This window comes from Protopterus annectens, chromosome 9.part0 (genome assembly GCF_019279795.1).
Source record: "Protopterus annectens isolate FY-2018-M chromosome 9.part0, PAN1.0, whole genome shotgun sequence".
Taxonomy (NCBI): Eukaryota; Metazoa; Chordata; order Ceratodontiformes; family Protopteridae; genus Protopterus; species Protopterus annectens.
The window spans coordinates 1,059,860,821-1,059,885,991 of NC_056743.1; the positions used below are offsets into that span (position 1 = coordinate 1,059,860,821).

The window sequence follows — 25,171 nt, forward strand, 5'->3', positions numbered from 1 at the left end:
CCCTTTGTTCTGTGGATTGGGAAAAAATGTTGACAAATTAATGGACTGATTGAGAGCCACACTGGATACCGCTGTGGGCATGAAGGATGGATTGGTTCTGAGGGACAACCTGTCCGCATGAAAGATGATGAAAGGCTCCACTGCCATAAGGGCCTGTAATTCAGATACCCTTCTAGCTGAAGTGATTGCTAAAAGGAAAGCTGTTTTCCAAGAAAGAAATTTTAGGTCTGCAGTAGCAGCTGGTTCGAAAGGAAGTAGAGTGAGTTTATCCAAAACAAAGTTAAGGTCCCAGGCTTGGGTTGGAGCTCTCCTGGGTGGTCTTAAATTTTTGGCCCCTCTGAGGAACTGCTTGAGCAGTGGATGAGAGAAGAGGGGCAGTTTTGTGTTATAATGAGCTGAAATGGCTGAGGCGTGGATTTTAATGGAGGAAAAAGACAGGCCCTTGTGAAGCATCTCAGTTAAGTATTGTAAAATCTGAGGTAAATTGGGCGCTGCAGTGCTCATCCCTTGAGATTGGTTCCAAACACAGAATCTTTTCCATTTTTCAGCATAGAATTTTCTAGTGCTAGGCCTCCCTGCCTCTAAAATGATATCCATCACAGGTTTACTGAGGGATGGTAAAGGACAGATTATGTAATTAGCCAGGCTGCAAGGTTCAGTGTTAGAAGCTTGCAGAATCTGGTTCTCCTGTTGAGACAACAGGGAAGGGGTCTGAGGCAGGTACCACGGGGATAACCGTGACACAATGCACAGGAGGGGGTCCAGTGTTGGCGTGGCCAGTCTGTAGTGATCAAAATCATCCTTGGTTTGTCCTGTTTGATTTTTAGTAGTACTTTGGAGAGCAGAGGCAGAGGGGGGAAGGCATAGACTGATAGCATTTTCCATCTGAAGGACAGAGCATCCACTTTCCAGGCTTGTCTGTGGGGAGTCCTTGTGCAAAATCTGTCCAATTGGTAGTTCTGGGAACAGGCAAACAGGTCTATATCTGGGCTCCCCCATTTGCTTGTCAACATGTTGAAAATCCTTGGTTCCAGTTTCCACTCGTGTGGGTCCATGAGGTTTCTGCTTAGTCCGTCTGCAAGTGTATTTAACTTTCCTGGCAGGAATTGAGCTTGTAGGTGCACTTGGTAGCTCAAGGCTGTGTTCCACAATGCCATGGCTAGTCTGCAGAGGGGGTAAGAATGTGTACCCCCCCTGCTTGTTTATGTCCCACATAACAGTGGTGTTGTCCGTCTTTACCATTAGTTGTCCTGGAAGAATGTGGTCCTTGAAGGCTGTCAGAGCATTCTGTACAGCTAACATTTCTTTTTGATTGATATGCAGGTGCATTTGACTTGGGTTCCATCTGCCCTGAATTCACTTCCCTGCCAGGTGAGCCCCCCATGCATAGTCTGATGCATCTGTTGTTAGGGTTTGGGCGGCAGGGGGTGGTGTGAAAGGTAGTCCCTTGTTTTGGTGGCAGGCCTCTGCCCACCAAAGGAACTCTAGGCATAGGCAAGGTATGATAGGAATCTTTGTTTCCGGGTCTTGAGAATATTGACACCATAGGCTTTTTAGATACCACTGTAGTTTCCTCATACGCAGTCTTGCATATGGAATTAGAAGAATGCAGGAAGCCATGAACCCCAAGGCTTGCAGTATTTGTCTTGCAGACAGCAGGATTTTTGTAGCCACTTGTTTGAAGTAGTTTGTCAAATGAATTTGTTTCTCTGGCATGAGGTAAGCCATCTGGGAAGTTGTATTCAAGCTTGCCCCCAGGAATATAATTTGTTGACAGGGAACCAGGTGTGATTTCTTTTTGTTTATGATGTACCCAAGACAAGTTAGAACCCTGTGTACAAAGGCCAGATGATTCAAAAGTAAGTCCTGGCTTTCTGCCTGAATTAGACAATCGTCCAGGTATGGGTATATTTTAATATTTCTTTGCCTGCAAAATGCAATAACTGGAGCTAGGCACTTTGTGAATACCCTTGGCACAGTAGATAAGCCAAAGGGCAGTGCAGAGAACTGATAGCGCATGTAGCCTGCTTTGAAGTGTAGGTATCGTCTGCAAGATTCCCTGATTGGGATGTGCAGGTATGCTTCTTTTAAATCTAGTGTTGCCAACTAGGCATCTTTGCCTAGCATAGGAAGTAATTGGTGAAGAGTCAGCATCCTGAATTTTGGAATCTCCAAATAGGTGTTTAGAGTAGACAGGTCCAGGATAGGATGCCATGAATTGTCTTTTCTGGGTACCAAGAAAAGTCTCGAGTAGAAACCTTGTTCCTTTTCCTCTTCTGGTACCAGTTGAATAGCCCCCATGCTTAAGAGAGAAAGTACTTGTTTTTGGGCCTCTGCCCATTGATTTGGGAGTAGGTCCGGCCACCCGCTTGGTGTTGGCAATGTGTGGAAGTGAAATCTGTATCCCTGGGACACTATATTTAAAACCCATTTGTCCTGGGTAATGAGTTCCCAATTCTTTGCATGAAGAGCAATCTTCCCCCCAAAGGGGCAGTCAGCTGATAAATTTTAATAGGAAGTCATTGAGACAGTTTACTATAGGGGGGAGTCTTATTATTCCCAGATTTGGAAGTGGAGCCCCCCCCCCCCACACTGCTCAGTTCTGTGTGTCCCCTGGGACTGAAACCTGGGGGTTTTGCTGTGTCTGGGTTTGGCTTGAGAAGACCTGGAAGGGGCTAGAAAGGACCAATTCTTAGAGGGCCAGTGCCTACTAAATCTAGGAGGCTGAACTTGTAAAAAATCTTTAACAGTTTGCATAGATTTAGCTTTATCTTCCATCTTTTTAAGAACTTCCTCAGCCTTGTTGCCAAACAGGTGGTCCTGATTTAAAGGAGCATCCAACAATTTAGCTTTAACATGATCAGGCAAAGATTGCTCCTTGAGCCAAGCATGCCTTCTGAGCATAGACCCAGTAACAGCAGCCCTGCAAGGGGCCTCTAATGAATCAAAACCACATTTTTTTTCCCAGCTTCTTCAGGAGAATGCATTAAATCCTGTAATTCTTTATTTTCCACACAGTCAGGAATCAACATACTTTTCTGTTTAAGCAGTCCAATAACATGTTGCTGATACTTTAACATATGAAATTGGCAGTTTAAAGCCCTAATGGCCAAGGTTGCAGAAGTGTAAACCTTCTTACCCCATCTATCCAGCGCCCTAGAGTCTCTATCAGAAGGGGTAGGATTTTTAGCAGTAGAAGCCTTAATGCCCTTGGGCCCCTGTGAAATAGTCTCTGGATCTGGAATAGGATTTTTAAAAAGGAACTTGTGGGACTCAGGGACCCTGTAGTATGTGTCACGGTTTCTGGGAGTAGGAGGCAGGGAATCAGGAGCCGAACTAGATTCCAAAAGAGCATCATCAACAATGTCTAGTGCAGGAGGATAGCCAAAGGCCTATGCTGAGGTAGGAGAAGGAAATTCCTATGCCTCTTTTTTGAATCAGAAAAATCCTGGCTTTCCCAGTGGAAATGCTCCCTTTGAGTATGTACGGTTTCCCCAAAAGAAATATCCTCAGGAGGGGAAGCAGAGGGAATGGATTCCTCTGCATCAGAATCTTCATAAGTAGATAAGGGCAAATCCAGATCATCAGAAGAATCAGAAAAAACAGAATCCTCATCAGAAGATTCATAATCAACTTCAGTCCTAGGCCTCTTAGAAGGGGGGAGGGGGTTGGATACCCCTGATTAGAGTTATTAGATCTTCAGCCATTCTTATCATTTGTTTTTTAGGCATAGAGGCCTGAGCATGTGGCTTGGCCGTCGTTTTTTTAGGCATAGATCGAGATTTAGGCCTAAGTAAAGAAGGAGGCGTCAGTTTAATATGCAAGTCCGTAGGCCTGAATACACCCTCAGAAGCCGGTGCCTGCACAGCGGCTCCGGACCCATCCAAGGTAGAGACATCCGCAGGTTCCATAGTTGAAGCATCTCGCGGCATACCAGACTCCGAATGGGTCTCAGTAGAGGCCTGCGAATTAGAAGTAGCGTGTATCAGGGTCTGCAAAAGCACCTCACTGAGTACCGGTGAACTGGTGACTGGCTTAGGAGAAGCATCGTCAGCAGTTTTGGACCTCGGCGGCCTGTCTCTGCCTTTATTTTTGTGTTTTTTCGGAATCCCGGTAGTCGGACGGCTAACCGACGACATTTCTGGATAATTAAACCGAGAACTGAAATATTTAGAGGCGAAAATATACCAACGACGGATAGTGCGCTGATTAAATAAAGCACAAAACCGACAGCAAGGCACGTCGTGGTCAGGGCCTAGGCAAGGAATACAGTACAAATGAAAATCTTTATGAGGTATTTGCTTTCCACAAGTAATGCAATTATTAACTTTTACTGACATCGGTAAGGAGCAAGAAAAAGTTTCCCCAACGGGGTACTTAGCTTTTAGTTGAAGACTTTGGTTCTGAAACTCGAAAATGAAAATTTCAGGAGTCGGCCGACTGGCACTTGCAAACTGCTTCTGCTTCGGGCACCACACGGCAAGAAAGACTGATGTAATGGCGTCGGCTGCATGTTTTATACCCCTGACGACCTGACGTCATGGAAGAAGGAACAGCAACCGACGCGGGACCCAAGACGTTGTTAATCAGGCGACTGAGGGCTACCTGCAAGCAGATAACCCAAATGTAATGACTGCAACAGTGAAACACGAAGAACATCAGGGGCCAAACTAGATTCTGAAAAAGCATCATCAACAATGTCTAGTACAGGAAGAATAGCTAAAGGCCTATGCTGAGGTAGGAGTAAGAAATCCCTAAGCCTCTTTTTGAATCAGAAAAATCCTGGCTTTCCCAGTGGAAATGCACCCTTAGAGTATACAAGGTTTCCCCAAAAGAAAAATCCTCTGGAGGGGAAGCAGGGGGAATGGAGTCCTCTGCATCAGAATCCTCATAAGTAAATAAGGGCAAATCCAGATCATCAGAAGACTCAGAAAAAACAGACTCCTGGTTAGAAGATTCATAAATCACTTCAGTCCTAGGCCTCTTAGAAGGGGGGAGGGGGTTGGCTACCCCTGATTAGAGTTATTAGATCTTCAGCCATTCTTATCATTTATTTTTTAGGCATAGAGGCCTGAGCATGTGGCCAGGGCGTCGGTTTTTTAGGCATGGTTCGAGATTTAGGCCTAAGAGAAGAAGGAGGCGTTGGTTTAATATGCAAGTCCATAGGCCTGAATACACCCTCAGAAGCCAGTGACTGCACAGCGGCTCTGGACCCATCCAAGGTAGAGACATCCGCGGGTTCCATAGTTGAAGCATCTCACGGCATACCGGATTCTGAATGGGTCTCAGTAGAGGCCTGCGAATCAGAATTAACAGCTATCAGGGGCTGCGAAAGCATCTCACTGAGTACCGGTGAACTGGCGACTGGCTTAGAAGCATCGTCGGCAGTTTTGGACCTCGACGGCCTGTCTCTGTCTTTATCTTTGCATTTTTTTGGAATCCCAGTAGTCGGATGGCTAACCGACAACATTTCTGGATAACTAAACCTAGAACCGAAATATTTAGAGGAGAAAATATACCGACGATGGATAGTGCGCTGATTAAACAAAGCACAAAACCGACAGCGAGGTATGTCATGGTCAGGGCCTAGACAAGGAACACAGTACGAATGAAAATCTTTATGAGGTATTTGCTTTCCACAAGTAATGCAATTATTAACTTTTACTGACATCGGTAAGGAGCAAGAAAAAGTTTCCCCAACGGGGTACTTAGCTTTTAGTTGAAGACTTCGGTTCTGAAACTCGAAAACGAAAATTTCAGGAGTCGGCCGACCAGCACTTTCCAACTGCTTTTGCTACGGGCACCGCACGGCAAGAAAGATTGATGTAATGGCGTCGGCTGCATGTTTTATACCCCTGACGACCTGATGTCATGGAAAAAGGGACAGCAACTGACGCAGGACCCAAGACTTTGTTAATCAGGCCGAATGAGTGCTACCTGCAAGCGGATAACCCAAATGTAATGACTGCAACAGTGAAACACGAAGAACATCTAGAGAGTGAAATGTAACCAAGTGGGATGAGGCCAGGCAGGAACTTGGACTGTAGGTTAGATACTGCCTTTCCAACTAGGGATTGATACCAAAGAGAAAGGGATAGTGCAGTGAAAAGTGAAAGATCAGCTTTGACAGAATTTCTAATTTGAATCTAGAACTGAAGTTACTATTAAAAGGTACAATTATTAAGATTTATATAAAAAGTCAATCAGAAAATGTTGAAAAAGAGTGCAAAGACAGAATGGAAAGGCAACTTTCAAAAGAATAGTGGGAGGACATCTGGATGGCTCCCAAGTATGCAAAGTCTAGAAGGTTTAGGATTTTTGCTTGGAAGTAGTTGCATAGGTATTGTATACCCCAAGCACACTTCAGGGAACGTTTCCTCAGTTAAACAGCAAATGCTGGAAGTAACTGGTAGCATATCTTTCAAGAATGTAATGAGTTGGTAAATCTGAAAAGTTCTCTACAGAGTACTCTGACAGAAATGTTGGGGGGGGGGCAAATGGTTGTAACTAAAGAAATTTGGGGGTGGTGGGGTGGGATATAGGATCTGATTTGCCCAGGCAGGGAAAGGCCTTACTAAGTTTAATGCTACTGGCTGCCAAGGAAAGCAATCATTATAAAAAAGAAATCAAAATCGACAGCGACAATAACTGACACACTGAATATTGTAACGTAGATAGAAGAACTGGAAGCGGCATTTTTAGAAAAGGGTGGGAGCAAACTATAGAAATAAGTGGCATCTGCAAGAACAACAAGTACAGAACAATATTCACCAGGAGGAGTGAGGTTTAAGGGGAGACAGGCAGTTTGCAATGCATGTAATTTTGGATTGAATTAAAGAAAACATACATGTATAATCCATGAAAACATGTTTTGCTATTTTTTTCTATTACTGCACGTGTACCTATATCATAGCCTACCATGTAAGAAGTTAATAAACATACTAAAAAATAAATATAAAAAAAAATTGCCATGGCTTAATTTATCCAGTTCTGAAATCAGTCAGAACATTAGCTGTATGTTCTTCAGCTTCTATGTTCTTACATTCATGGCTTCAGACCTAACTTTAGGGAGTAATTTACCTATGTTGAAGCTTTCTTGGAAGCTCCTGGATCCTTTTCAGTCTGGACTCAGGGTGTACCACAGCACTGAAAAAGTTCTTATGGAGCTTAATGACCTTGCAAAATCATGGTACCACTGAGCTCTTCATAAAATTTAATATAGTGGATCACGGGATCCTGATATACAACACTGAGTCCTAATGTATTTCATCTCCCACAGAATGGCACTGGTTTGCTAGGGTCCCACATTTCTGTGTATATTCTGTAAGTTTTTTTGGGTACTGACTCCCCTGCTTCATAGACTCTGAGATTAGGGGTGCCTCAAGATTTCACAGGGGACCTGTGCTCTCTCCCATGTATACACTACCAATGTGTCATATCAGTAGGGAGATAAAATGGTGGTGTCACTGCAATGCTCTGCTTCTTCCTATCTCGACAGTGGAAAGGAACTTCCCTTGAATGTTGTTTAGAAGTCATCCTTCACTGCAAGAAGAGAAACGGAGATTCAAACCTGTGAAGATCAGAGTGATGACATTCATGCCACCTATAAACCCCTTACAGATTTTTTTTGGGGTCTATATTATATTCTCGAAAGCCGATAACATCAAAGCTGATATTGTCGACACGAGAATAGTGAAAGTGCACATCGAACATGTAAACGGAAATCTCCGTAAGGGGAGATTTCCATTTACTGCAATGTAGTGCAGTCTCGGAGTTGGCATATTTAAGTAGCAGGGGGTGTGGGGGGGTGCAGGGGGCTTGCCCCCCCTGCTTAAACCTGTTAAGGTACTTTTTTTTTTTTTTACACGTTCGATGTTTGAAGACATCGACTATATGGTGTCGACCATATGGTGTTCAATGTTTCCAACCGTCAATCTTATAATATAGACCCTTCTACTTGTCTACACAAACATCTGTGGGGAAAGGAATATGTGCCAAAGGTGCAGGACTTTGGAGTGATCTTTACTGACAGACTATCACCCAAGCATCAAATGTCGGCCACTGACAAGTCTTAATGTCATAAGAGACATGTCATCTGAATCTCCAACTTTTAGCATCTAAGGACTTAGCTGAAAGACTAATGTCTGCTGAGAGGATGATACCTGATTGGGGAACCCACTACTAAAAGTAAGTATTAATAATCACAAAAAATATTGAAATATTATACAATCCTTCAAGATCATGGAATAAGCTTACCTTACCGATAGAAGCTGGTCATTAACTTCCTTGAATAATCTCAGTGCATGTCTAAGAAATAGCAAACATCAGCAGTGAAGTACAGCAATCAGTTACTTGAAGGTCAGTGAGTAAAAGGCTTGTCACGTGACTTTATGGACCTCTAATACTATGCAATTTACACAGTCTGAATGTGCACAAAACTGCTGCAGTTTTATAATCATTACTGAATCTGTGGAGTCTTTCTATCCGGGTCTCCAGTGAAAATTATTGCTGCTCCACAAAAGCAGAATTTAGGAAAGTGAAGTACTCTTATATGTCATTTAAAGTACATAAACATAAAACAGAAGTCATTGGACTATGTGCCTCAGAAATAAAGGCATACTGCACAATATGTCTATAGCAGTCTACCCAATAACTGGAGTCATTTGTACATCATTTAGTTTAACTGCCGAAGGCACATTATACAATACAGGATAGTGTAAGACATAGAACTTTTTTTTTTTCCAATTTTGGGGCTGCTGAAAGAAAGCAACAGGAAAAAGGAAAAACAGTTACGTTATACTACATCAGGATGACTAGACTGATATACAGGTGTCTCATAAGGTGCTCTAAAAAGTTATGTCATTAGCAGTTTCTCATACATGCTGATACTGGGGTCCAAATAAGAAAGGACCACTCAGACAAATGTCATCTCTCTTTTTTTTTTTCAGCTTACAAATCATTACTTCCCTGCAGTCCTTCCTCATAAATGCAATACATCATTTCATGGGCACAAGATATAAAAACACATGGGAGTGATTGTATTAACTACGAAAACACAAATTTTACTTAATAATCTACTTCTGTTTCACTCCCATTTCCTTTTTCTTCTTTAAGCATTTCCAGTAGCGTCAACGTTTCTGTCCGTAGTCTACTGAACACTGTTCAAGATATTTAAAAAACTCTCAACCCCTACCACCACTTAAAAAACTGTGTCTATAGGTGAGCTCACTTTCTATTACCATTACTACTACTACTGCTACTGCTACTGCTACTGCTAGTACTACTACTACTGCTACTGCTAGTACTACTGCTAGTACTACTACTACTACTACTGCTACTGCTAGTACTACTACTACTACTACTACTGCTAGTACTACTACTGCTAGTACTACTACTACTGCTACTGCTAGTACTACTATTACTGCTACTGCTAGTACTACTACTGCTAATGCTAGTGCTAGTACTGCTACTAGTTCCAGTACTACTGTTACTGCTAATACTACTATTACTACGGCTAGTACTGCTAGTTTTATAGGTTCATAGGTTCATACTAGGCTATCTGCCCTAGGGCATTTATAAGCCTAGCCAGAGTGTGTTTGGCTTTCGCCACCCATTTTAAAATAATTTTGCTATGCCCTTTTTCGAGGTTAGTATACTGTGCCTCTGTCTAACAGTGACACAGAAGTGATACCCGGGATAAACCTACGATCTCACATCCACTCATCAAGATTCCTCTTGAAGAGAGTCAATGATGGACTCTACCTAACCTGGACTGGGATTTTATTCCAGAGTGAAGGGAGCCTCTGGGTTATGAATCTGTCCCTCCAGCATGTCCTATTTATTTCAGTGCGGAGGTTCAAGTCTCTCGAGCGCGTAGCTCGATGGGATTTGAATTTTCTGAAGTGCAGCATGTCCATTAATTCCGGGTTGGACATGGCTTTATACGTCAGGCACAGATCGCCTCTGAGCAGGCGGTATGCCACTGAGTAGAGCTGGAGTTTCTTTAACCGGGCAGCATATGGCATCTGTTTGAGCCCTTTGATCCTCTTGGTGAGGTACTTTTGGGGTCTTTCCAGTTGCTGCAGGTGTCTGGTAAGGTACATCCCAAAAGGGGCATTGTACTCAGTTATGGGCCTGATGAGGGATGAGTAAAGAGGCACGATGACATCCCCTGATCTAGATGTGAATCCCTTCATGATTAGGTGGGCTATATAAAATGTTTTTCTAACCACTTTGGCCACGTGGTTGTCAAATGAGAGATTGCTATCAACTTGGGTCCCCAGGTCCCTAATTACTTCTTCTGTACTTAATGGATTACCACCTATGTGGTAATTTGTGGGCACTTTGTTTTTGCCAAAGGGATGACTATACACTTTTTGGCGTTTAGCTTGAGGCCATGGCTCTGGCACCAGTTGTCTGTTTCTATGAGGCCCTTTTGGAGGATGCTTGTGTCGGCTGGAGTGTCGATTATGGCGCCCAGTTTGCAGTCATCTGCAAACTTGGTCAGCCACAGTCCTTCCGTGTTGGCCTGTACCTCCAAGAAATATATACCGAACAAGAGAGGTCCCAGGACTGAGCCTTGTGGGACGCCACTTGTAACTGGTTTGGAGTCTGACATGGCTCCGGCAAGTCTAACCATGTGGGTTCTGTCCTTGAGCCAGTTTGCAACCCATCTAGTGACATAGGGGTTTATATTTAAGCTGGTGAGCTTATCTATAATGCCCGAGTGGGGTATTGTATTGAAGGCTTTTGCGAGGTCCAGGTAGGCTGTGTGGACCACCTTCCCCTCGTCAATGGCCTTAGTGACTGTTTCAAAGAAATCAACCAGGTTTAAGAGGCAGGATCTGCCCTTAACAAAGCCAAACTGGGTAGGATCCAGTGTCTGTAGGTCCCCAATATCTTTATTTATGAGGTCCACAATGATCCTTTCCATAGCTTTGCAGACCAAGCTAGTCAGGCTTATGGGGCGATAGTTTCCAGGATCCGTTGAGGGACCACTGTTGCTGTACGCCACTCTTTGGGTACATATCCTGTAGTAAGGCTGAGATTGAACAGTAGTTTTATGTTTGGGTTTAGCTCTTCTTGGAGTTCATGTAGGACGCAGCCCGGGACACCATCTGGTCCCATTGATGCTGTGTTTTTGGAGAGGGTAGCTCTTACCTGAGCATCTGAGATGTCAGGGGGCAGCACTCTGCTGGGATAGATATTTGCCCTTTTGTTGGGGGGGGGGTTTGCGCTGAACCTGTCAGCTAGGATGTTGGCAATGTCTGTGGGTTCGGTGCATTTTTTGTCATTTTGGACTAATTCTGAGCATATCTGGGAATTCCCACCCAGGTTCTTAACATAACCAAAGAAAGCCTTGTGATTATCCTTAGTGTCCTGTGCAATTTTTCTCTCAAAGCTGGCCTTAGACGATTTTATGCGTGCCCGTAGTTTTTTGCTAATACTGATCAGAGATGCCTTCCCTTTTTGGGATTTTGCTCTATCATGTCGTAGCTTCCTCCTTCTATTGTATAGTTTGTTTATGGCTGGGGTCCACCAGACAGGACGTCTGCCTTTGGAGGACTGGGTCTTGGTTTTATTTGGGATCACATGATCCATGCATTCCTGAAGGTGTTCATAGAATGCGTTTATAAAGGATTCTACGGTCTGGGCCGTATTTTCCACAGGCCCGGGGGCTTTGAAGGATTCCACCTCGGTTTTGAGGAGTGTGAAATTTGCATTAGAGAAGTTTTTCACTGTGGCTTTCATGGCAGGGAGTGGAGTCGGTATGTGAATATCCAGTGAGATTAATTTATGGTCTGATCTTACCAATGAGGGATACACTTCTGGTCTGGAGCATAGAGTCCCCATGTTGATGATGATCAGGTCCAGTATGTTTTCCCCTCTTGTGGAAGTGGTAACAAGTTGTTCCATAGCATTTGAGTTTATAAATTCTAGGAACCTTTGGGCTAGGGTGTTGGAGCTAGAGTAATGCTCCCAGTCTATGTTTGGGTAGTTGAAGTCGCCCAATATAATGGTGTTTGGAGAGACCTTCATATTTTCCAGTGTTCTCAGGAAGGCCGAGTGGGGTTCCTGGGTTTGGGAGGGTGGTCTGTAGCAGGCTATAAACTGGAAGGCAGTTTTACCCACTGTTAGTTGCACATGGATAGTCTCTGATGCTTCGTGCTGTGCCACCAACCTGGAGGTGTGGGTATCTTTGATTTGGTATATTGATACTCCCCCTCCTTTTGTGGTTTGCTCCAAGTTTTGGGGCCGAAAAGTATGGTATGAGGTATAACCTGGTAGTGCTGGGGTGCTCTCGGGAGCCTTGAACCAGGTTTCTGTTACTGCACAGATATCAATGTTCTCCATGCTAAGGAGAGTTTCGAGTGCGTGCATCTTGAGGTTTAGACTTCTGGCGTTGAGTAGCATTACTCTTAGTTTCTTATCCCTTGTGATACCTATGGAGGTGGGTTTGTCTTTTGAGCCTTGCATAAAAAAAGGCACTATGGGGGTAGCAAGAGCCTTTGCCAATATCCAAAAGCCCAGGGGTGACAAGTGCAAGCCGTCCCTAGCGAAGCATCGCGGCTTGTCGAGCATGTCATCCCAGGCTGACAGGCATTGGATCCCCTTTGAATGACACCAATACTTAAGCCAATTGTTGAAATTGATCATCTTGTCTTCATATTGTGGCATCATTCTTGGTGAGGGTAAGATGCTACTCAAGGTCAGGGTCATACTGGCCTGGGCTACATGCTCAGAGAGCTCCTCTATGTCTCTTTTCATGTAGTCCAGGGAGGTACATCTCAGGTCATTCACACCAGCATGGACAATGACCGAGTCATATTTGTACTTGCCTTGCAGTGACCTGAGTGCTTGTGTTATGTGGCGGATCCTAGCGCCCGACAGGCAGCTCACCGTGACCTTCTCCTTGTTCAGCCTGGTGAGCGGGACGTCAGTGTGCCTGACCATAGAGTCACCTATTACAAGTGTATCAGGTGTGTTGTTTAGCCTTAAGGGCTGTGACTGTTCGGCACACCTGCTTTGTGAGCTATGTGTTGTAGTGTTTTGTTTTGGGGTAGCGGCTGCTTGGGTGTCTGCTTTGGAGGTCTCTGCTGCTTAGGCAGATTTTTATTTAGAGTCTCAGAGTATGTTTTTGTGTGTTTATGTGTTTGGTTTGCTGTCATGGTAGGTCTATGTGAGACTGGAATTGTAGTGAGTGTGGTTTCCTTCTCCTCCTGACTGGTTACACCAGTACTGAGTTGAGAGAGCTTAGCCTCCAGTAAGGCTATATGGTTGCATCTCTCACATGTGTTGGAATTTGTTGGGAGGAGGAGAGGGTTGTCTGTGTACATGAGGCAGTTGTAACATTGCCTCTAGATTCCCAGATTCACCAGCTGGACCGGTGAGGAGATTGACAACTGACCTTTGGACATGCTAGAATAGTATTGGGAATTCCTTTATAATTGAAAAAAAAAAGGCTAATGGGAAACAAAGTACTCAAGGGGAGTTTGTGAGGGTGTAGTGCTTTTAATTTTTTAGTGCTGACTTATATAATTGCTTTAGTGGGCAAGTGCCAGGTAACTTAAATGCAATGTGTTACAGGTAACTTAAATGCAAAAATGACAAACAGTAACTTTCTTTCAAGTGAAACAAGGAAATAAGTACAGTAAGCAATGCAGATATCACTAGGGATCCGCAGAAGCGCTGAAAAGCCGCGTTTTAGGTGGAATTAGCGTTTCAGGGAAATAACAAGCAAACAAACAAGCATACAAACAAAGCTAGATTCAGCAGGCCTGGATCTAGTCTATGCTACAGCAAACAAGGTGTACCAATTTCAGTAAGAAACAGTTCAAATATGCAGGCACTATAAGCCTTTAACCAGAAATTCCCAGCTCAGAAGGGAGAGTCCAGCCTCACCTCACACAAGAGTGCAGACCACGAACCCTTCTAATGTAAAATAACTGGCCTGAAGCCCAAGTGCTTAAACCAGAATTAATACACTTTTAGAATAACAGACACTGAGCCCTCAATCAGCAGTTCCCAACTTAGAAGGATGTAAGCTACCTGTTCTGCCACTACAGTGCAGACCACAAACCTTCTTAATGTAAAACAACTGGTCTGAAGCCCAAGTGCTTAAACTAAAAGGCTTAGAATGAGATACACCAAGCAGTAATAAATACAATTGAGTACTTTTAAGATGACGCAAAAGCAAAATAAAGTAGGAAGAAACACAAATACAGTAAAAGCAGATACATTTTTTTTTTCAGAAAAGTAGCAAAAACAGTAGTAAAAACAATTCACATGCAGTGTAAGCTGAGTATGTAGCAATATTAGTCCACACACAGTTTGAAAAAATGTAATTAAATTAAAAAGGACTAAAAGCAAGTGCAGAAAGGGTTTATTAGGTAGAATGCGGTAAAGAGATGGGACTGGGGGAGTGTCCTAGATCAAATCTACAGTGGGGCGGGCACTGCAAAAGCCACCAAATTTAAACTACAACCAAGAACAGGGAGGGGGGAGTGCGGAAACCAGTTTCAACAGAGATGTGAGGAATCAGAGTGCAAATTATAAAACCAAAAAAATATATACTGATCTCTGTATATTTGCAGAACAGTAAGACAACAGATATCTAAGCAACAATTTAGCTCTATAATACAGAATAATACAGAAAAATATACTCAGCTCTATAACAGAAACTGCTACTGCTAGTACTACTCCTGTTGCTACTGCTAGTACTACTCCTGTTGCTACTGCTAGTACTACTCCTGTTGCTACTGCTAGTACTACTCCTGTTGCTACTGCTAGTACTACTACTGCTGCTACTGCTAGTACTACTACCACCACTTTTTCTCATTTATACATTTTGATGTCTAATATCAACTACCCTCCACTCTCTAAACTATTAGAAATAGCTCAAGTCTCCTAAGTGTCAACCCATCTTGGACAGACTTTACACATAAGCACAGTATAAAAGTTCTTATCTTACGGTTTACTCAGTGGCATAAAAAACTCTCTTAAGTTGCACTTCAGTGTCACTTCTGTAACTTGAACCCAAGTGGCTGCGGTCAGAAAGAGGCCTCTCCGTCTTTTGATCTTGCAGCATCCAAGGCAAATGTGAACCAATGCAAAGGTGTCACACATCAACATGTGCACTCTGCTGTATGAACAGCATTGCGCTGTACGGCCATGATTAGGCAGTATTACTGTGTAAGTAACAAATCTGTTAACATGCTTCAGCAGGTACAGCCCACAACAGACTAGGGCAGTACTGCTGCATTCCCTTTTCAACCTGGGTCAGCATATCAGCACTCCACGTTAAGTATCAAATCAAAGGCCTGGAGTGTCAAAGGCAGGTGTTATTGTATTTTAATTAAAGGGGTATCCTCTCTAAATTAAGAGGTTAAATTAAGTACTGTTACAGAGTAGCAATACTGCTGTTAAATGTTTAACAGCTGAACTATTCAGCTACTCCATACTGTTTCTGTTATCTGCACATTCCCATTAATGACTGCACTACTACCTCAGACACAGGACCTTACTCGTGCACATAAGTTACACAGCTGTGAACAGTCACCACTACAGGCTCCAATAAGTGTTGCCAAACTGCATGCAGATGAATCCATTTGACTCACAGTCATGTTTATAACCAAGCACATTCCTACTCTGTCTACTGCTGTACCCTTTCAAGTGTCAGACATTAAAAACATGGGGAACCAAAAGATACAAAACACCTCGGATTCTTACTCCTACAAATCTAATCAGTGTACAATCAGTAGAAGACACTTCACTTACTAGCTTATTCAAAATGTTAAAAACAAAAATGAATCAGTGATAGATGTTAAACATAATGCACCTACGCAAATACCATCAAATGAAATTATTTCACCAGGTTTGCCAAATAAATTCCTACATACCACTGACATAGGTGCTGCAGGTAGCCCCAGAGTAATGGTAGGAAGTGGAGGTGAGTTAGCCATAGCGACCTGCACCAGCGATGTGCCCTCTTGCATCATCAAGCGTTGAGCCAAGGGGGTCTGTCACCAAGAAGAGAGCAAAGTCATTCCTGAACAATTCAGCAACTTCCTAGTGAATGATTAGTGCACAAATCTGAAATTCTTGTCAGCTTTAGAATGAAATGGAAATAAATATACAAGAAAAAAAAAATCTGAAACCAGTAGTTACAAAAAAAAAGAAGCCTACATGAAAGCCTGCTGCTAGACAGCAGAGAGGAAGGTAATGTGCCTGTAGGACTGACTAAGAGGGGTCAGCACTGCAGCTGTGAGTATCAGAGGAGTAAGCAGATGGGTTCAACTGGACATTCTGGGAATACTCTACACCTCCATACCAGATTTCAATACTACCTAGTAATGAATGCAGGAGTAAGAGTTCAGCTTGTAAGCTATAAATGGCCTAGTAGAAACACTGCCAAATGAACATTTGACATAAAAAATAATATACTTCAATAAGAAGCTAATAAAAATCACTGGAAATCAGTATTTACTCCCAAATCCTGGATAGGTATTGCGGGGAAGCTGGCATTGGTAAGAAACAGCATACGTCATGAATCTCTTCCACTGCTAAGGGTTGGTAAGTAAGCAGAAAGACATGGCTATAGGCAAGTCAGGAAGTAGAGGGCAGTGGCAGTAGGGTGGAGGGAAGAGTGTGGCTGGCCTAGATGTAAACTACAAGATGGGTATAACTAGCACTGAAGACGTGTTGATCTGTCCCTGCAAGTCAGAGTTGCAGTCGTCGTCGTTGTTGTGCATAACTGCTTAAACATTTTAAAAGACTGTCTGCATGTTAGCAAATGTTGCTAGAAGCTAGTACAGGTCTTTCCTACTGTTACACAGAAACATAGTAAACTAGTCTAGAGGTTTCTCTTCAACTCTAGTTAAGGAATGGTGTCATCTGGTGAATTACCCTTTAGCAGACTCTCAATGGTCTAAAGGAATAAGTATTAGATTTATAGGCAGGGCAAGGGATGGAAGCACCTAACTTATCCCACTAGACTCCTCAAGTGGGGGGAAGAAACACAGAGAGAAAGAAAGAAAGCAGGACAGGAGGGAAATGTAGCCTCAGGCTAGCACAGGAATGGTAGTTTTGATTGTAATCCAGAAGATTGAGGTTCAAGCAGTGGGCCTGGACATTGAAAGATCCAGCCTTGGAAGCGGGAATAAGCTGCTTAAATACTAGCATAACTACCCTGGTGGGGGGTGGGTTTCCTTCTTGGTGAAATCCTCCAGTGGAAGGCAACGGCTAAAGCACAGGTTGGTAAAAGAGAGATGGAAATTCAAGAAAAGACAGACCTGGACATGCACCTCATTTGTGTCACTACGGGTTATGTGGGCAGACAGATCACAGGTAGGCCAAAGGGATAAAGGCCTCCTTTGCCATCAGGATGGTGCCATAATTACATGTTCCTATATCCTACCCACCTTGTTGTGGGGATTGAGGAGGAGGAAGTAAGACGTAACTGAAGTGAGCAGTCTGGGCACTGAAAAATAGATGTAAACAAAAAAAAGATAAAAGAAGGACAAAATAACCATAAAGGACATTGTGAAATTTAGGGCAGGCACATGAGATGTTTACTATGCTGTCACCATATTTACAATACAGTAAGGTACAAATTTCTTACAAAAATCTAAAGGGAACAACAAGCAAATACATCAGTGTCAAACAATCCCATGCTTAAAAAGGAGTCCCATACAAGTTCATAACCAGTGATGTAAATACAGAAGACTGAAGACCATGCAAAACTCACATGCGTGCAGGTACAGCCACTATATGAACATATAATAGGCACAAAAACATAAAATATGTATTTTTTTATTTGAATACATGCCTCATGCGACAGTCCTGGAATGGAAGAGAACACTCCATTTTGCAAAGGAATATTGTCATTTGGAGAGCTACATCCAGATACAGGTGTACTGCTACTGCTGGGAGATGAATCTACAGGAGATGGATGAGAAAGGGAAAAATGAATGGAAAGCAGTCAATGAAGTTCACAGCAAGGGCATGCATTTTCACAAAACAATCATCAACAGCATCGCAGCCTGGAGTTATGAGCAGCAGGTGAATGAGAGCAAATTCTAGAGGAACAGAGCAAATCAGTGAACACGCTGTAACAACTATTGTGCCTGCAGGGCTAGAAGCCAAGCTTTTAACACTGATTTGTGGTCTGTTGCTTTGGTATACCGTAAGTTAAGAACAGCTACTGTCATTTCTCACAGCAGATAATTATTTAACAGATTATGGCTTCTGAACCAAAGTGCATGATGATTCTAATGAAACATATGTGTTATACGATGATGTCAGAATTCCTCTCTGCAGGAAATATGACCTCCTAACATCATTACACCACTTCAAACTATTAGCCCCCTCAAACTAAATCCCAAGGCAACAATACAAGCAGAGAACCTAAGACATAAACATATGATACAAGCTTATTCAACACTGCAGCATCTTGCTTACACAGCGTTGTAACTACCATGACCACCAGGGTTGGGAGGGTGGCCTAATGGTTAAAGTGTTTGCCTTACAAACACAAGGTACAGGGTTTGAGTCTCACAAGGAATAATTGGCTAGGCTTGAAATGGCTCGCAAGGGCAGTTAGCTTAGTACTAACCTATGAACCTATGAACCACGGGCCATTATATTACAAATGCCTGCAAAAGATCCTCACAGTTGTATATACGTCTGTAAACATTTAGATCCATTTTTCAAATCTTTAAAACACATGTTTAAGGTCCATTCAATCACTTCCCTTTTTCAGTTAAGCTAACTCATAATTTATTAAACCTGTCTGTCCCCTTAATGCCTATCACAGTTCATTTTTGTGTTAAGTTTCATGACTTTATCTAGAATAGTCCATACAGACATCAAACTCAGAAGCCATGAAGCTCCCTGTGTATTTTTCATTTTATGCCTTTTGCAGGAAAGGACAGGGTTGCTTCTTTGTCTCTGGCACAATGATAGCGTACATCCCCCAACACTTCTGCTAGTAGCTCATGCCTATTAGATGGTATTGACACAGGATGGGACACTTGACTATTTTTGACTTACGGGTCACTCATTGTTTCTTTGGTTAGTTTACACTGGCAGATGGCTCTGACCCTGTCACAATATAACTGATCTTTTCACAGGTTTGACTGTTTATCTATTTACTTACTTGATTATTTACACGTACATTAATGAAACAAGAGTGGGTTGGCCTAGTGGACCATTTTTTCACAAACAAGTTTATTGGGTAAATTAAAACAAATATGTATGGAACCATACATAATAATTCAACATTTAATTTTCCATATTCAAATAATTACAAGTACTAACTCCAACAGATCTACCTCTAATTCCCATATCACATAAAAATATAAATCATACTACTATGAAATTTGTCAACATCACTTCAACTATCACAAGCAATTAACATAATGACTGAAAAGCAAAACAAAGACAAAAGAAGATTCAGTCCACTCTGATATCCAAATCCTTGTGTATCTATTATCAAAATTAAAAATAATTGTAAAAAGTATGCAAAATCCAGTCTTTTGTTAAACATTTCAACTTTTTGAAAATCAGCAACAAAGAAGCAGAGACCATTCCCAGCCAGGCCCATGCTATTAACAACAAATGGCATCTCTGCAGTGGAATCACTAAAATCCAAAAGTGCATTTCTAATGAGTGTGTTAATGAGATTCTTCTATGCCCATCTGACCACCTCAACAATCTTGGGTAACATTGTGGAAGGCTTACCACAAAACCATACCATGTGTAAACAGTTGGTATTTGTAGATCCACCTCAGACAGACTTCATCCGTTATCCCTAACTTCTTTTGAAAGAAACTTGGGGTAAACTGCTACAAATGTACACACTCAAAGTACATTAATTTCCCCACGGGAGGTAAACATCTATAACTTAATACAAGTAACACCTCTCCCAATCCTTATCCAAAACTAAACAACGTTATAGTTCCTGTTATTTCTCAAGCAATAAAATTGTTGTATGCAGTGAGGACTTTTTGGCACGTCATCATGGAACTTGCATTCTTCCTCTGCCCTTGAAGTATTATCCTTACAATACCACTGGCATAACTTCATTCAATGTCTGGGTCTGCAGCAATGGCTGGGACTACCTCTCAGAGGCTACAATCAGTAGTAGGAGGATGAAGCAACATGAAATCTATATGACTTCTCAAAAGGGGAGGGCTTCAGCTAAGCAGTTACACTTTGCTTTTTATTCCCGTTTGTGGAGGCACAACATGCAGCTGCGGCATGTACTCACCTCGGACGTCAGTATCCTAGATGTGCCGACTGCTTATCTAGCCTTTTTCCAAGGGAAAGCAAGTGTCTAAGGCATTCTGCAGGTCTTTCCCTTAACACTACCCTAACCATACCATGACCTGAGTTCATTTCTCTTCCCAAATCACCAGTATCTCTTTTTCCCCCTACTGTAGTGGTTAAAACTCATCTCTAATAAAGAGCACCAAGTATCTGTTTCTAGGAAATTTCTGCCAAAGATCCAACTTCAATGCACTGGGCTTTATTGCTCCCTTTTTGTGTGTCACTGATGAGGATTCCTATTCCTCCGTTCAGGCTTAACATGGTTTTTCATTCCATTGTTTTTAAAGGCAACCTTTATAACCCCTTACCTTGCTTACAGACTAACAACATACTTGTTCTGTTGCTATTACATAGCAATGCATCTGTGTCTGCTTTTTTAACTAAACCCCTCCTCAAACTGGCCCCCCTTTATTCCCAAAGAGTCAGGATGAGGTGGTCTACTGTCTGGCATCAAGGACAATGTGCTACAAAACACTTCAGCCACATGTCTCCACAGGTATCACAACATGCTACCTACCCTCTTTACAATTCCCCCCACCTGTTACCACTGTTACCACCAAGATACCTCTACCCATAAAACAATGCTGTTAATGAGAAGAAACAAATTACAGTGTAGCATGTTAAATACTTGCAGGATAAGTTTCAGTTTAACTTCAAGGAGGCTGTTCTGACTTTTATAGAACAATTCTCCATTACCGCTAATAGCAGCCTTACAGAAGTAGTTGCACAGTCAAATAGAACTCCTGTTCCTTTTAGCCTTTGCAGTGCAAGTATCTCCCTCTTTCCTCTAGTGTTGTCACAGTAGACCAACGACTGTGACGTTGTCTTAAATTTATAGAAAAAGACAGTGCGGTGCAGTTCAACACAAGTGCAGCATTTAAAGTGAATGAGGATGCGCTGCCTGCCTACATGCCGTTCCATCTTCCACCTTACTTAACGAATACGGGTGATGGCGTGCTGCATTTACACATACGATTGGGCAAGGTATCTGCCCTTTTCAATCCCACTTATGTGACCCTGGTAGCATAAAAAGACCACCAAACTGATTGTCCGTACTGTGACATTTCCTTTACTACAGAGTAAAACTTTCCCTGGACGTCTTTCCTCAGGTGAAGACATTTCATTTCACAGTTCCTTTCAACATTACATTTACCAGTGATTTAGGCAGCAAATACTCTGATGTAATACAGTTATGATGTATAAAACCAACTTAACATTAAAAAGCATGAAAAACTTGAAAAAATGCTAGTCCTTCTAGAGTAAATCTTTGGTGGGCAAGAGCTTTCAACCTGGTAAGGTTCTATTACAAACCACACCACAAGAAAGATGACTATTTATACACTCTATCGGCTTATTTAATTTGTTTTAATTTCTTACACAAGCCATGTCTCTCTCTCTGTTTTGGTGTCCCATGGGCAATGGAAAATTAACTGATTTGTCAACATTATAGTTTCTGAGTGAGAGTTCCTAGAAGTCAAACCTAAAGTTACTAATTTCTTTTTTAGACAAATAAACCCTTGGTTACAGCAATACCTCAATACATGATGAATGTGCATGCAGCTAATTGGAAATGTGGAAGAAATGGTATACCATTACCTACCTACACCTTCATTTGTTGTCTTTCTCTTTAGGTTAGATGGTGCACTGGCTTTCTTTACCAGTGGGCTCTTGCGTCGCTCAAGATTCAGTTTATTGCGCATTTTCAGGTTGGGCTCAGACACTATAAAACAGCATAAAGTATAAATAGTACATTAACGTACTACATTTATGTAAGATGCCTCACTTCTACAAACAATAAAAACATGCACTGCCACAAAATGACCACATACATTTGAACAACCTCCATGCAGTGAAGTTTTCCTCATTGCCCCTGTGTATCCAATAACCTTGGCTAATGTATCTTTATAGTGGCTACACCTGTAGCTAAGACTATCTTGTATCATTTCATACCTTAGTTTGGGTTTTGGAGTAGCAGTTGGCCACTAAGGGTGTCTTTTAGGTTAGTTAGAATGTGAAGTAAAACTGCAGTTAAGTTTTCATATCACACTCCAAAGTGGAGTTCTACTGCAGTGGTGGTGCTGCAGTAGCATTGTCGCCTCACAGTAAGACATTGTCCTGTTCGATTCTCAGCTAAAGCGTCTTCTGTGTGGAGACATGCGCGAATGGGCATACCTTCGTTGAAGGTTGTCCATCAGGGCTGGCAACTCGGCACGTAAAAATCTACTGCCAATCATTAGCGGACCGGAGTTCCGCTGTGGCAACCCCTAACTGGGAAAAGCCGAAAGACCCAACAACTCCAAAGTGGAGTTCTAGAAAAGATGTATAGTAACAAAGAAGTGGACTTTAAGTGAAAACAAGCACCACAGGTACAGAAGAAAAAATAGTAACTTTTAGCATGTCATTGATGTGAATTCAATAAAGTTAAATGCATGTGCATGAAAAAAAATCAGGGCATGCACCACCCAGACAATGCAATACTTTTCACTCATATTATACATTTTTGAAATCTTAGCAGTATGCATCTGAAACAGTAATTGGTACAAATAAAACCATACTAAGTGTTACACTAGTTGCTGGCATCACTATAACATAACACATTTCATTCATTTTTCGTTGCTTGCGTTATGTTATTCTAGGTCACAGCTCAACATATAAATATGCATAAACACCTTAAAATAATGACCTTTTTGTAATTCCCCTCCATAGCCTCAGGATTTTCTTCCTTGGCACGCGCGCGCGCACATGCAGACACAGACACAGACACAGACACAGACACACACACACACACACACACACACACACACACACACACACACACACACACACACACACACACACACACACACACACACACACACCCTTCAATCACCCAGCTCACAGCAGGTACTTCAGATGTTGGGCCCCCAACTCCTTGTGCAGTGGCTCTCAAACGTAACACTCACTATTAGGCCTAGGGAGTGCGAGATCCAGTGAGAAGCAATGACCATGGAATCTAGGTGCCATTGTTCTCACAGCAGCCAGTTATCTGCCCTACCTATGGGAACAGCTAGTGCAGTGACTTCAGGGTGTCGTTGCCATCCCCTGCATTAAGCTGAAATGACCTGCAAGTGTCTTGGTCCCACCAGAGGATGCACAGGTATCTGGTTTTCCCTGCACTCTCTGCCAAGGACAGGAGCACTGGCAATTGGCCACTTCATTCTGCCCCCTAGCCAGCCATACCAGCAGCCTGAGTTTGGTCCCAATCTTGTGTTTGCCAGGGGCACAGACAGACACCCTACTTCTGTGCCGCTGAGCTGGCTTATTACCCTTTAATAACATCAACTGTAGAAAAGAGGCATATAAACCAGAAGCCAGATGTCAGTACTAAAAACTATATTGTTTCCCTGTTCTGGTAATGCATATGTTCTGCAGTCTTTTACACTAACTAGTACCAATAATTGTTTACACTGTGGTATCTTCATTAGCATTAGCTTAAGGGAACACCCTTCTACTTAATTGATCTTGATCATTCATTTAACATACACATCCTCAAACTTTGAGAATGATTTGCTGTCTGTTGTACAGTTGGGTGCTTCATACTTTGGAAATGTAGCCACACAAATATTTCTGATTTCTTTTTGTTTTTAGTAACAATAATTTAAAGTAATTTACAAGTGTACACACACACACACACACACACACACACACACACACACACACACACACACACAAAAATACAAGGATGCTGTAGTACCATCAACACCAGAAGGTGCAGGCTGAGTTTAAAGTCTAACAAATGGTGTCCTCCATCCTATTTAAGACACCTGAAAAGTAGATAACCCAAACACAAAGAAAGAAATTAAAAATGTTTGAGAAACAGAATGAGTTTGTTAGTTTACACTTAACAGATAGAAGTGGTTGGAAATAAATCATTTTAGATTCTGCTAGTTTTCAGTAATTCTTTCTTATAAAACCCTCTCTAAAATTCTAGTACATAACTTGACCTTTCTAGTATGTAAACATTTACAACGTAAATGTCGAAAACTGCACTTTTAGTCCTGGGATAAAAACAAAAATGACAATAAGAAACACCTCTGGCAAGAATATGCAATATCTCTGCAGCTGGAGTTCCTTTCAGCTGTATTAGAGGCAAATATTCTGGAGATCTGACTGGCAATGCAACTCAGATCCAGTGTTGAATTGCTGTGCAAACTGTAGCCAGTTCTGGCAAAAGCGTGCACAGTTCGGTGTAGGTAAACAGGCTTCATTCACCAGTGAACCCTCACCAGGCATGCGATGTAGAATCATTCTAGTGACACATATCCATTAATCCACTGAACAAATAACATGCTGCTTTACTTAAATTCATCTACAACAATGCTTTGCTAAGTCTGTGGGAAAAGAAGAGTCCACTCAATATCAACAAGAAAAATAACAATAATAGTAGTAATAAACAATGGCGGGGAACATCCTACACTGAAACTTTTCCTGCTATCAATCTTACGCACAGAAGTAGCGCTTACAGAATCCAAAGCAAGATAAGAGCCCACGAAGCATGATAAGAATATGTAATGTTCAGTTGTGAGTTTATTGTCCAAGTGTACGTGCTCCAAGTGTGCCTGCTGCACATCTACATCTCTATGCTGCACAGCAAAAATGAAAAAAAGGGGTGCCCTTCGAAAGAGAAAGGCAACAAAATAAAAGAGCTTGAGAGGTCAGTATCTGTGCACCAGCTATACATGAGTATCCTTAAGTAATGCATGCTGGGAGCCTAAGTATTGAGGAATTCAGTGGCCAACTGGCATGATTCAGATAAGGAAGCCCAATGAATGCACTACGTGTTGACATAAGGCTACTCGATGAA

General features: G+C 42.2%; 1 protein-coding gene across 2 annotated transcripts in view; it reads right to left on the reverse strand.

The window, feature by feature from the left end:
* The window catches only part of HDAC7 (histone deacetylase 7), a 1,116,899-nt gene that overhangs the window by 227,838 nt on the left and 863,890 nt on the right, over positions 1-25,171 (reverse strand). For both annotated transcript variants that reach the window (XM_044083872.1, XM_044083871.1), the window contains exons 6-8: positions 21,929-22,048; positions 17,828-17,937; positions 15,900-16,019 (exon numbers count right to left, since the gene is read on the reverse strand). In XM_044083872.1, the coding sequence (XP_043939807.1) occupies positions 15,900-16,019; positions 17,828-17,937; positions 21,929-22,048 (350 nt within the window). The remainder of the gene's footprint in view (positions 1-15,899; positions 16,020-17,827; positions 17,938-21,928; positions 22,049-25,171) is intronic.